Source organism: Nematolebias whitei, chromosome 7 (assembly GCF_014905685.2).
Source record: "Nematolebias whitei isolate Nwh7 chromosome 7, NemWhi1, whole genome shotgun sequence".
Classification (NCBI taxonomy): domain Eukaryota; kingdom Metazoa; phylum Chordata; class Actinopteri; order Cyprinodontiformes; family Rivulidae; genus Nematolebias; species Nematolebias whitei.
Genome location: NC_056504.1, coordinates 47,468,304 through 47,482,226, shown reverse-complemented (window position 1 = coordinate 47,482,226; position 13,923 = coordinate 47,468,304). Strand labels below are relative to the sequence as shown.

The 13,923-nt window shown below is 42.4% G+C and overlaps 1 protein-coding gene across 1 annotated transcript; it reads left to right on the top strand.

Moving 5' to 3' along the window:
• Window positions 1-7,458: 7,458 nt before the first annotated feature.
• LOC119412875 (zinc finger protein OZF-like) lies at window positions 7,459-13,454 on the top strand. Its single transcript, XM_037679911.1, has 4 exons — window positions 7,459-7,692; window positions 11,014-11,065; window positions 11,993-12,404; window positions 12,648-13,454. Exons 1-4 carry the CDS (start codon window positions 7,459-7,461, stop codon window positions 13,381-13,383), a joined length of 1,434 nt encoding a protein of 477 aa, XP_037535839.1. The 3' UTR covers window positions 13,384-13,454.
• Window positions 13,455-13,923: the final 469 nt, after the last annotated feature.

Genomic DNA, 13,923 nt, shown 5'->3' with positions numbered 1-13,923 from the left:
CACAGCCATCGTGGCGGTCCCATTGACAGCAACGGTCGGCGGCACAGTCGTCCTGGCGGTCCCATTGACAGCAACGGTCGGCAGCACAGCCGTCGTGACGGTCCCACTGACAGCAACGGTCGGCGGCACAGCCATCGTGATGGTTCCATTGACAGTAACGGTCGGCAGCACAGCTGTTGTGGTGGTCCCATTGGCAGCAACGGTCGGCAGCACAGCCGTGGTGGCGGTCCCATTGACAACAACAGTCAGCGGCACAGCTGTCATGGTGGTCCCATTGACAGCCCCATCTGCTCATCATGGTTGCTCTCACGGAAGTCCATCTTGAAATGTTGTTTCCATAGCTTGTCCATTGTAACAGCAGAAATTATGTTGACGGTGACTGTTGACCAACAACCTGGTCTTCCACAGCATTCTCGTCTAAGTGGCCCATTCACTGTCCACCCGAGCACAGTTTTAATGGTGAAAAGTCCATCACCTTCACTCCTGATGACCTCCAAAGGTTCTAGAGCTCTGGGCATGTTCATGCCAATCAAAAGCTCCACCTGTGCTTTGATCTTACTCCAAAGTGGAACAAACAAGTTCTGCTTGTGATAAGATGGTCTCTTTGGTACGCCCCCTCCTCCATTGCCGGCCCTCTTCCTTGTTGACAGTCTTGTCAAACTGGTTGAAAACAACAAAGTCCATGCTCGGTAATCCAGGTATACAATCTAACATTTTTCAGTCATTTTATCTGGACAGTTTTTTTGTTTTTTTTTGTGCTGAAAAGTTTTGCCTTCGGTTAGGAAGGCTTCATCAGTCAAGGAAACACACAACAAAACTGATTCTTCCCCCAACAGCTTTAGTATTCTAGTATTAGTATTCAGTATTTAGTATTTAGTATTCTCTAGTATTCTAGAATTGTACCGCTCAAGGTGGCTGCATGTTGGAGCAGCTCTGTTACTTTCATTCTGAGATTTTGCTTTTGGAAACTTTAATTCCTCTTTTGCTGGATGTAAATCACATTTTTTGGATTTTTTTTCCCTCTGGTATCAGATGCTGTGCAGCTGGAAGGATTTTTACTGAAACTTTTTTAGTTTTGGACATGTGTTATGATGCGTAACCATGGCAACAAGGCAGTTTTCTACAACCAACTGCAGCTGAATAACATCTAAAAAGCTCAAATAATACCTCAAGTACAGCCCCAAATCTCAAATGAGTTGAAAAGGATGTTCTGTGGATGCATTCTCATCTACCTGCCAGCTGTGCTCGAGTGCCTGACCACTGAGATCCTGGAACTAGAAGGAAACACGGCTCATGACAGTGGAAGGACAGGATCGTCCCTCGGCACCTACAGTTGGATGTCCGCAGCGACGAGGAGCTCGGCAGACTGCTGGGAGGAGTGACCATCGCTCTGGGAGGAGTTCTGCCCGGCATTCGTGCGGTACTACATCCCGGGGGAACCGAGAGGCCAGCCGAGTCTGGGTGGACGGATCGAACGGCATCTGCAGCCAGTTTCTTTGGATCCACTGTGGGATGGACCTTTACAAGAGATCCTTCCTGCCTACAGCCATCAGCATCTATAACATCTCTTAATGAAATGAGGATAACGAGTTACAACAACAAATAATTTCCCTCTGGGATTAATAAAGTATTTTTGAATTGAAATGAATTGAATTTAGGTTAAGGTTATAATTACATGATTTTACATGATTTTAATAACAGCTGAAGTCCTTCAATGTTTGCAGCAAGATGCTGCATATTTTCTGTCGGTTGTAGAGAGTGCTCTCTCTTCTGCCATCATCTGCTGGGGGAGCAGCACCAGAGCAATTAAGTGACTTAAAAAAGATCAACAAGCTCATAAAGAAGGCTGGCTCAGTTCTGGGGACTCCTTTAGAACCTTTGGAGATGATTGTACAAAGAAGGATTCTTCATAAAATGGAGAACATTATAGACAACTTTCAGCATCCTCTCCATCAGACTGTCATACAACAACAGTGTCTTCAGTCAGAGCCTTCTTTAGATCTGCTGTAAGACAGACCACTACAGGAGATCCTTCCTGCCCACAGCCATCAGCATCTACAACAACACTTTAATGAATCCAGGATGATGAGTTACAACATTTAATTTCCCTCTGGGATTAATAAAGTATTTTTGAATTGAATTGAATAATAGGTCGTGATCTAAAGTGGGCCAGTCTGAGGCATGAAACTCCAGGGCTGAAAATGAGTCCCCTCTGGCCCTGGGGCCTCTAGCATTTGAGCTGGCACGTCTGTATTGTGCGCCACTAGTTTAGCACAATCTCAGTGCTGGCAGATGTCAATCGGGGAGTGTACACTGCAGCAGCACAGATGCCACAAAAACTTTAATCGTCTTTAATAGCACAATAACACTATATAATAGAAGATGAAATGAAAAATGATCAAGTTTGGTGTGTCTTATTTGTCTGATCTAGGTGATTCACTGAGTCACGAGAGCTATGGGAAAAATATGATTTTTTTTTTTATTAAAAAAAGATGCTTTAAAATAAGATAAGAGTGGCTGAGTCTTATTTGTCCAGGCTAGTAAAACAATTTAGTGCTGTTGTTCGGAAGTTCACTTGATATGTAGGTTTTTCGTTTTTTTTCTCATTCGTTCGGTAATTTGTTGACAGTCCCTAAAAACCAGCGTTCATGTTCTGACCGTAATCTCGCTGCCAGCAGCGGCTGTAACGGGTCGAAGACACCGCTGAATCCACGGAGTGAATGTGTCGAAGATCCAACCTAGAACTAAGTTCACCGAGGAGTAAAACCGTGGGGACAGCAGGTCCAACAGACTGGAGGAAGCTGTGGAGAAACATCGGGTCTTTTTGAAGGAATAATCTCAGATTACGAAGAGGAACTGTCGAGTTGGAGAGAAAATGAGCGCAGGTTCGTTTTTTTCATTCAGCATCAGACGATGTTAGCTAGCTGTGGTTTGTAGGTAGTTGATGGATTTAACTTCTTAACAAGAACTTGTAAATGTGTTGTGTTTGTAGCTTAGCATGCTAACAGAAGCTAGCGTTAAGGTGTTTGTAGCTTAGCATGCTAACAGAAGCTAGCGTTAAGGTGTTTGTAGCTTAGCATGCTAACAGAAGCTAGCGGTAAGGTGTTTGTAGCTTAGCATGCTAACAGAAGCTAGCGTTAAGGTGTTTGTAGCTTTGCATGCTAACAGAAGCTAGCGTTAAGGTGTTTTGTAGCTTAGCATGCTAACAGAAGCTAGCGTTAAGGTGTTTTGTAGCTTAGCATGCTAACAGAAACTAGCAGTAAGGTGGACAAGATCTAGAAACTAAAAGATCAGCTCAAGAAGCAGGAGGCTGTTTTATCCCTGAATTATACTTAGTTTGAAGATGCACTAGCCAAACTATTGCCATCAATGACAAAACAAGTTTTACACACTTAGAAGAGAAGATATTTGAGGTCGTGTGTAAATTCAGGGCCTGTATGCTTCGAAGGCCGCATTTGTAGTCCAATAGCGTCCCGACGTTCACATATCCGCTACCTCCTGTACTAATAACGTATCTTTGTTACATTACACTCTTATAGCCAATTATTGTGTGAATGTATGAATCATTCACTCTGTTGTGATCCATTTTTCTTCTGTACGTTTTTCGGCATCTTTCTCGTTCCAAAATGTTTGATCTATTTCAACAAATCATTTCTCAAAACGTTCAGTTCGTTCAGGAGAATGGTGCTATGACTTTTGGTATTGGCGCAACTTTAGCTTTTTGACATGTTTAGCCTTCTCTGCCACGTTTCTGACCCAAAACTGGTCATGACCCACATCAAAACAACCATCAACATCAACGAGGACCCTCACCAGTATGCATACCACGAGAATGGATCAACAGAGGATGCCATCTCCTCTGTTGATCCACTCTGCTCTCACCCACCTGGAGCAGAAGAACTCCTACGTCTGTATGCTCTTTGTGGACTTCACATCTACCTTCAACACTATGATCCCCCCAAACACTGATGGACAAACTACTCACACTAGGACCAAGCCCCTCCATTTGCAACTGGATCCTAGACTTCTTAACAAACAGACCTGAGTGTGTGAGGATCCACAACTTCTCCTTCTCCACCATAACCCTCAGCACTGGCTCCCCTCAGGGCTGTGTGCTGAGCCCTCTCCTGTTTACTCTGCTCACAAATGACTGTGCACCTACCCATCCAGGCTGTCATTTTGTAAAGTTTGCAGATGATACAGCGACGGTGGGATGCATCACAAACAAGTCCAGCTCCAGGCAGGAGGTTGAATGTCTGGAGAGCTGGTGCAAGGAGAATAACCTTCACATCAGTGTGAAGAAGACAAAGGAGATGGTCGTCGTGGACTTGAGAAGGAACAAACACCCCACTCCCAACCCCTCCGAACATAGGAGGATCTGCAGTGGAAGTGGTCTCCAGCTACAAGTACTTGGGTGTGCACCTGAATGACAACCTCAGTTGGGGCAACAGCACCACCAGCCTGATCAAGAAAGATCATCAGAGACTCTACTTCCTCAGGCGGCTAAGACGAGCTGGTCTGGGAAGCTCAGTCCTCACCTCCTTCTACAGTTGTGCAGTGGAGAGCATCCTGTGCTCCAGCATCAACGTGTGACATGGAGGCTGCACAGCTGTGGAAGGAAAAGCTTTACAGAGAGTGGTGAAGGCTGCACAGAAGACTGTTGGAGTCAGCCTCCCCACCATCACAGACATCTACACCTCTAGATGCAGGAAGAGGGCCACCTGCATCATGAAGGACCCCACTCACCCAGCACACACACTTTTTGCCCCGCTCCCCTCAGGAAGGAGGTTAAGGAGCATTAAGTGTAGAACCACCAGACTGAGGAACAGCTTCTACCCTGAGGCTGTTAGACTCATGAATCTCTAACCAGAATAATCACTGTGGGGGAAAAAAAATGACATCATGTTGCTGCTGATCTGTTTCATGTTGCTGCTGATCTGTTTCATGTTGCTGTGTTCATTCGTACTCATCCGTTCACCCAGACTCATGTTTGTGCTGCTGTTCAGCGTATTGTTTTTATACTACTAGTGCTTAGCGTATTTTTAGTTAATGTTTCTCTTCGTTCATATCTTAGATCTTATTACTGTCTTTTTCTTTTACATTTTAATACTTGTGTTGTATGCAACTGGAACCCTGTGCACACAATTTCTTTCCACTACTTGTAACACGTGGTGGAATGACAAAGAACCTTGAACCTTGGGGGCTGAAGAAAGACAGAGATACAGCTGTGCGCTGTTTGCACCAACATTTTTACAGTTTTGGAGCAGTTGATGAGGACATATCAGAACACAGATCAGTATTACTCCAGTAAAGTGACAACACTAGAAACTTTAAACAGTTTATTTCACAATAACCCAGATGTCCACTCTGTCTAAACTCGGACTACGATACATACAAATATAAACATGACCTAAGCTAGGCTGGCCCACTTCTATGAACAAATCATGAACTAAACATGATGCACCCGGACAAAATCATGGCAAAAATTTATGGCACAACGCCAACAAACTGAATTTAGACACTCACCAGAATGTCTGGAACAAACTAGCAGGTCTTTTGGGACGCTGGAGAAGGTTATATCAGGATGTCTCACCACTGATATCCAGGCCATTCATCTCCTTTTTGTTACGTCCAACACATGAGCTCCCTCGTGTTATTTCCAGGCAGGAAACTATAAAACAAAAGTCAATTTTTGATCTTTGTACAATTCCGGTAGTGTGATCGGACATTACATCCAATAACGCAACATGTTCGGACCATTGCTAAATTCAATTGTTTTAACCTACTTAGATTAAAAAAAAAAAAAAAAAACTGAGAAAGCTTTTTTTTTTTTACGGCTAATATTGAGGACAGTAAATATGGTGGATCCGACCTCATCATATCCCATCAGCCTCCGCGCCGCGGACAAGTGACGTCATGCTCTAAAGCTCTACAGCATAAAAACAATACGCCGAACAGCAGCACGAACATGAGTCTGTGTTGACACAATCCTTTTGTTTACGACCCATTTGCAGGCAGGCAGGAGTTTAAAATTCACTGTGGCAGTAAGCACCGATATGTCTTTCACAAGTATTAAAGAACCTCTTCCTCCCAATCACTCTGAAAATATGTTGTTTTCTTATGTTTTTCTGCCAGGTAAACAAAGCTTGTAGCTGTGCCGCTCAGAGATCGCAGTGCGTCTGCACATGATTCTGAACATTGACCGCAGACAAGGTCACTAATATGTATGCAAAGATTTTCTTTTAAAACCTTTAATCAATTGTTTTCATTTTAAATCTACATCCATGCAAATGTTATTACTTAAATTTTTAAACTTATAATGATTTTTAGGTAGTGCTCCTTGATGATGAGTGCTATTTTTTTAACATGCCCCACCGGCGACTCACACAGTCCCTGCGGGCGACCAAATGTCTGCGGGCACTGTGTTGGTGACCCCTGCACTAGGGAGCACAAGCCAGTGTATCTTGTGCTGTGCTATTCCCTGGCTTGGGTCAAGGGTGAGGGTTTTGTTAGGATGGGTATCCGATGTAAAACACCTGCTAAAATGAATGTGCAAGTTCATCTAGGCTACAACATACCGGATCAGTCGAGACCTGAGTTAACTATAATTGCCACCGGTGCTGTTGGCAAACATCACGGAAATTGTGCTACTGTTGGTCGAAGACCACAAGGAGGGAGAAGAGGAAAGTCAAGATTGTCAGACTGATGGTGGCAACTCTAAATGTGGGGACAATGACAGGCAAAGGTAGAGAGCTGGCTGACATGATGCAGAGAAGGAAGGTAAACCTGACATTTGTTTGTCTCTAAAACCGTACTGAACCGAGCCAAACCGGGCTGAAGAGGAGCGGTGGAAAAGGCCCATTACTCAATAAAATGTTGTTCCTTTGACTTGGAACAGTTCTGATCCACAGAACATAAATTAACAACACAAGTGATGTATGAGTGAATATAAAGTTATATTCAGTCCATATTGTCTGTGTTTCAGTGTCCCCTGCAGATGTTCAGCAGACTCTGCTGATCAGAGTAGATGCTCCTGAGGAATGGAGGCCTGATGTGGATCAGCAGAACCTAGAACCCCTCCACATCAAGGAGGAAGAGGAGGAACTCTGGACCCAATTGGAGAGAGAGCAGCTCAGTGCAAAGGAGGAGACTGATGCCAGCAGGTTCTCATTCACTGCAGTTCCTCTAAATAGTGAGGATGATGAAGAGAAGCCTCTGTTCTCACAGCTTCATCAGAAGGACCCACTGCCCCTCCACATTAAGGAGGAAGAGGAGGAACTCTGTACCATATTGGAGGAGGAGCAGCTCAATGTGAAGGAGGAGGCTGATACCAGCAGGTTTTCATTCATTGTAGTTCATGTGAAGAGTGAGGATGATGAAGAGAAGCCTCTGTCCTCACCGCTTCATCAGCATCAAATGGAGGACAGAGATGTTCCAACCAGCAGCTCAGTTGACCAGATGAAAGTAGAAGCTGATGGAGAGGACTGTGGAGGAGCAGAAACCAGCAGGAACTCAGATCTAAATCCTCATGGAGATGCTTCTAGCTCTTCAGAGACTGAAGTCAATGAGGATGATGAAGACGATGAAGATGGGAACAATCCTGACTCTCAGCTGGAACACTTGTCAGACTCTGGGTCAACAACTGAAGACAGTGACAAAGACTGGAAGGAGAGCAGAGCTCCTGAGTCAGCTGTAAACTCTGTTAACAAATGTTTCAGCTGCTCTGAGTGTGTTCAACAATTTCTGCACAACCGGTCTCTTCAGAGCCACATGACATGTGTTTCAACAGGAGGATGTTCAAGCTGTTTGGGTTATAAGAAAAATGTTGAGACACACAGGAAAGTCCAAACAGGACCAATATCATTTAGTTGTGATGAATGTGATAGAAGTTTTACCAAAAAAACAAATTTAAAAATACACATGAGAGTCCACACAGGAGAGAAACCATTTGAATGTGAGCTTTGTTGCAAAAGATTTAGCCAGAAGACAAGTTTAAACTCGCACATGAGAATCCATAGAGGAGAGAAACCATTTGAATGTGAGCTTTGCGGACAAACATTTGGTCGGAAAAGTAATTTAAACTCACACTTGAGAGCCCACACAGGACAGAAGCCATTTGAGTGCAAGCTTTGTGGTCAAAGATTTAGTCGTAAAACAAGTTTAAACACGCACATGAGAAGTCATACAGGACACAAACCATTTGAATGTGAGGTTTGTGGACAAAGATTTAACCACAAGTCGAGTTTAAACTCACATGCAAGAGTTCACACGGGACAGAAACCATTTGAATGTGAGCTTTGTGGACAAAGATTTAGCCACAAGACAAATTTGACAAGACACACAAAAATCCACGGCAACAAAGCTCTCCTTATTAGTAACTGAGGTAAAATTTTAGACATCGGTTTGTTCTTAGAGCCTTCACTAGAGGGATAACAATTTAACTGATTATTGAGATGAGTCCTAAAGACGTAAGACAGTTCACTCCTAATCAGGTGCGGACTGGCCCAGGTCACCACCACCTGATTAACACAAACCACAAAGACCGAGTTTAAATTGAGCGCAGTTTGAATGCATGGCAGGGGCGATTATAGGATCTGATCTTTAGGGTTAGGGTCTACATTTAAAACACAAAATCAAGTACAACTAGCTTTAAGCATTAACCTTTAATTTAACCATTAAGCATACAATGCAATTATGACAAAAAAAAAAATGGAGGATTCAGTTACCTACAAAGTCCATGCTCAATAATCCAGGTATACAATCCAACAATTAATAACTTTCAGTTACCATCGTACAGGTGAAAATGTAGTACTTCCTATTTATAACTGTTGTATTCAGCTACTCATGAGGTCGGCCACAGGCCTTTATCCATCTTTTACATTTTTCCAAACTTTGTTTAATGTTGGAAATTGAATAAATTGTATAACATCCTCTAAACGCTCTCTGTCTGAATTACACTCTCTTCACTGACAACATTTAACCATTTTTTTTCTGATGATTTTTCATGAACTCCCTCTAACCTCAAAGTGTTCGTAATGCATAACCTTGACAATGCTGTTGGAGGAAAAGCGGGTGGAGCTCCTGCAGGTAATGGGCGTTTCACTTCGGGACAAATTGAGATTGCTGATTGATCAGTTGCTGACAAGCCTGCTGGATTGATTGACAGGTGACTTCGAGGATTCGACTAGTACAAAAAAAAATCCTAGATTTCAATTCAGTTTATTGATATAGCACCAAATCACAACAGGAGTTGTCTCGGGGCACTGAACAAAAACATTCACATATAAAGTCAATAACGTTACTAGTCTGATATGAGTGTAATTTATTTCATTTTTATTCCAAATTTATTTAATATTTTGGTGAATCTAAGGTTTGAAAACTGAGTTTCCTTACAAAACACTAATGATGGTTTCTTTAATTTTCAGAGGTAACCAGGTAACATAACCGTCGCGAGCACAAGTCCACGGGGGCAGGCGCACAACCTGTGTGTCTGCTGTGACAGTCAACCTCAGAAAAAGAAAGGAGGGGTGGGAGGAGGTGTCTTGTCTTTCCCAATCGCAACAGTGCAGCGTCAGTGAGCCCGGGCAAAAGTGTCTTGTTTATTTAAAATGATCCAGCGTGACCTGAACTGAGCCTTTAGTCCAGTCAGTACCTTTGCTACCACTGAGTGGGCCAGGCCACTAGAAAATGTCCCGGTGCTCCCGATGGCCAGTCCGCTACTGCTCCAAATAAAACTAGTTTTATAGTTTGGTAGATCAGTGTTTAGTTTTGAAGTTATCAACAGGATTTTTATTCACAATTTTTTTTTCATGATTCCAATTTTTTTCTTTATTTCGAATAGTTAAAATTTCAACAAAACAAAAAACAAATTAAAATGTAAATATTTCCACCAAAATATTATGTAAACAAAACAAAAATGTTTGAAAAGGGAGCAGGAAGATGCAATGCCTTATCCAGTCCTGTCCGTAAGTTTACATACAAATTCTGAATCTATCTAGGGATTTAATACATACATAAATACTGGGGGTGTAACGGTACACGTGGGTGTATTGAACTGTTTCCGTACAGCAGGTTCGGTTCGGTCCACGTGCGTACTGTTTCGTTTTTTTTTTTCAATCATTAAATTTTATTAACGAGAAATTATGTGTCGCTGAACTAAAGTTCCTAAGCGTGTTTCAGCACAGCGCTATTAATTGTTGCATAGTCTTGCAGCACACGTAGCATTAGCAGCCTCGCAGGCAACGAAACAGCCAGAGCTTGAAGACTCTTTCATCTCGTTGCGGTCTCCAGTTTGGGAACATTATGGCTTTCTTGTTAAAACTCAGCAATGTGAAAATACAAGTGCAAATCCAAAGCTGTGTGCCGACGTTGTTTCACGGAGTTTGGATCTGCAGCAGGCAACACGTCTAACTTGTTAACGCACTTGAAACAACCTCATCCAAATGTGAACGTCTCATCTAGCAGCTCATTGCAAAGACGGATAACAGCAGCATTTAAACAACCTTTATCAGTTAATTCAGATTGGTCCAAAGCAATTACACACGCTGTAGGAGTTTTAAAGCTCTGAATTTACATCCGTATTCTGTTGTTGATGCGCCAGCTTTAAAGTTCTTGAGCCCCGCTGCCTACGACATCCCATCACGTCACCACTTTAGCCAAAAAGTTGTACCAGCACTTTATGAAAAAGCTAAAACTGATCATCAACAAGCCCTGGAGCCCAGATTTAAAGCCCTGCCCTGATGATGAGCAAGAGAGGATATTGAACCACCTCATAACAGAAATGATGACCATGCAAGAAGAGGTATTGTTATTGTATTATGATATAATTAACTTTTTTTAATTTAAAATTATAATCTTATTAACTCTTTTTTTTATTTTATTGCGTTGTTTGTAGTCTGAGGATGTCACCGAGACAGCAGCTGAGTCTTCTTCCTCTTCAGGGAAATCATCGACCAGATCACCTCCAGCTAAGAAGTCTTATGATGACTGAACTCTTTTGGTGAACTTTTCCAGGGACAGGTGGGAAGAAGCAAGTCCCTTTTGGAGCAGGTCCATGAAGAAGTTTGTGAGTACAGAGCTTCAGGGTGCTCTTCCCTTGAAGCTGACTCTCTTCTTTGGTGGAAAGACAATGAGGCCAAATACAGCCACACTCTCTATTCTTGCTACCTCTGTTGCTAGTGAGCGGGTTTTCTCCACCACTGCAACTTTTGGCAGAAAATGTAGATAAGTTGGTCTTTTTGTCCAAAAACTTAAAACTTGATTAGTTAGATTGGCAACGGTCTGTAACTGCTTATTGTTCTGGTTCTGACTGTTATTGTATTTCTAATTTTTTTTATTTATTATTTGTTAGTATAGTTTATTTGGTGTAAAGAGTGCAGTTTATTTAAAATATTGTCCAAATGGGTTGCTTTTATTTTATTTTTTATACAAACATATTGTTTACTTTTAAAATAAACATTTTGTAAGTCTTTATTTTGGCCTTTTTTTGTACGGAAAGTTAACTGAATTGAGCCCTCCTTGAAACTGACCCAAACCTAAATATTATTTTAGCGTACAGTTACACACCTAATATATATCAGTGTTTATCAGTGTTTCCCCTAAATAACTTTCCATGGCGGGCCTCTCATCTCGTCAGTGATTCAGTGATTTTAGTTGGGGGGGGGGGGGGGACTGAGACACGTCCTGAGCTGCGCAGCGCCCTGTTTATACCGACAGTTTTTGAGTGGGGTGTGCGTGTCAGCGTGAGAGTTCAGCATGAGGGAAGAGGCTGCCGTTAGCATTTTAGTCAACGGCAGTTAGCTAAAACTGCCGAGTGGGGTGGGCTCTGTTAATGGGGTGGTGTGCCACGTTTGTATAATGGTAGGGGAAACACTGCATATATATATATATATATATATATATATATATATATATAGATAGATAGATATGTCTGTGTGTGTGAAATAAATGTGATATTCAGTCTATATTGTCTGTGTTTCACTGTCCCCTGCAGATGTTCAGCAGACTCTGCTGATCACAGTAGATGCTTCTGAGGAATGGAGGTCTGATGTGGACCAGCAGGACCCAGAGCCCCTCCACATCAAGGAGGAAGAGGAGGAACTCTGGACCCAATTGGAGGGAGAGCAGTTCATTTTGAAGGAGGAGACTGATGCCAGCAGGTTTTCATCCATTGTTGTTCATGTGAAGAGTGAGGATGATGAAGAGAAGCCTCTGTTCTCACAGCTTCATCAGCACCAAATGGAGGACGGAGATGTTCCAACCAGCAGCTCAGCTGACCAGATGAAAGTAGAAGCTAATGGGGAGGACTGTGGAGGAGCAGAAACCAGCAGGAACCCAGATCTAAATCTTCATGGAGATGCTTCCAGCTCTTCAGAAACTGAAGTCCGTGAGGATGATGAAGACGACGAGGATGGGAACAATCCTGACTCTCAGCTGGAACACTTGTCAGACTCTGGGTCAACAACTGAAGACAGTGACAAAGACTGGAAGGAGAGCAGAGCTCCTGAGTCAGCTGTAAACTCTGTCAACAAATGTTTCTGCTGCTCTGAGTGTGGCAAACAATTTCTGCACAACCAATTTCTTCAGAGACACTTGACATTTCATTCAACAGGAGGATATTCAAGCTGTTTAGGTCATAAGAAAACTGTCAGAGAGAAGAAAAGTGTAGAGGCACACAGGAAAATTCAGACAGGACCAAAATCATTTAGTTGTGATGAATGTGGGAAAAGATTTAACAGAAAAACAAATTTAAAAACACACATGAGAGTCCACACAGGAGAGAAGCCATTTAAATGTGAGTTTTGTGGACAAAAATTTAGCCGGACGACAAGTTTAGACTCGCACATTAGAGTCCACAAGGGACAGAAACCATTTAACTGTGAGGTTTGTGGTCATAGATTTAGTAAGAAAACTAATTTAAACAGACATATGAGTGTCCACACAGAACAGAAACCCTTTGTTTGTGGTGACTGTGGAAAAAGATTTAGTCATAAAACATCTTTGAACTCACACATGAGAATCCACACAGGACAGAAACCATTTGAATGTGAACATTGTGGACAAAAATTTAGCCACAAGACAAGTTTGAACTCACACATTAGAGTCCACACAGGACATAAACCATTTGAATGCGAGCTTTGTGGTCAAAGATTTAGTGAAAAGACGAATTTAAATTCACACTTAAGAGTCCACATAGGACATAAACCATTTGAATGTGAGATTTGTGGACAAAGGTTTAGCCACAAAACTAATTTAAACTCACATGTGAGAGTCCACACAGGACAGAAACCATTTGAATGTGAAATTTGTGGACAAAGATTTAGTTATAAGACTAGTTTAAACAGACACACAAAAGTCCACAGGAAACAAAGCTCCCTGCAGTGAGGTTAAAGTTTTAGACTGAGGTTAACAGTCTAAAACTTAGACTAACACACGAGAACCTTCACAGGAGAGAAAACTGTTTAACTGAAGGCAAGTCCTAAAGACACATGAGTTCACTCTAATTTAAAATTACACTATTTGGTAAATAAATGTGTAGTTCAGAAGCCAATCAATTTTTTAAACTCAATTTTTCACGTTGGCAGCACGGTGGCGCAATTGGTAGAGCTGCTGCCTCTCAGCGAGCAGGTCCTTGGCTCAAATCCCGGTCCGGGGGCCTTTCTGGGTGGAGTTTGCATGTTCTCAATAAAGTTGATTGGTTGATTGATTTCAAAGAAAAACTCTGGAAAGAAAGGTGTCACATCTCATGAGGTCCAGGTAGCACATGGACTTGCTGCTTTAAACAAATCCACATGACTCATTGATCTGTGACACCAGCCTGCCTCCGTCAGTGGAAAATAATAAATCACAAGACTAAAATACCAGAACTCCATGTGCAGGCAGGACTCGGGAAAACCCAGGATTTAAAGTAGAGAAGTACAAACC

Bases quoted from the DNA above. Each gene is read 5' to 3' on its own strand.
- LOC119412875 (XM_037679911.1), top strand. From the start codon at position 7,459: ATGAAAGTAGAAGCTGATGGAGAGGACTGTGGAGGAGCAGAAACCAGC. The intron at 7,693-11,013 runs GTAAACTCTGTT...GAACTTTTCCAG, and splicing joins GCAGAGCTCCTGAGTCAGCT to GGACAGGTGGGAAGAAGCAA. The intron at 11,066-11,992 runs GTGAGTACAGAG...TGTCCCCTGCAG, and splicing joins GCAGGTCCATGAAGAAGTTT to ATGTTCAGCAGACTCTGCTG.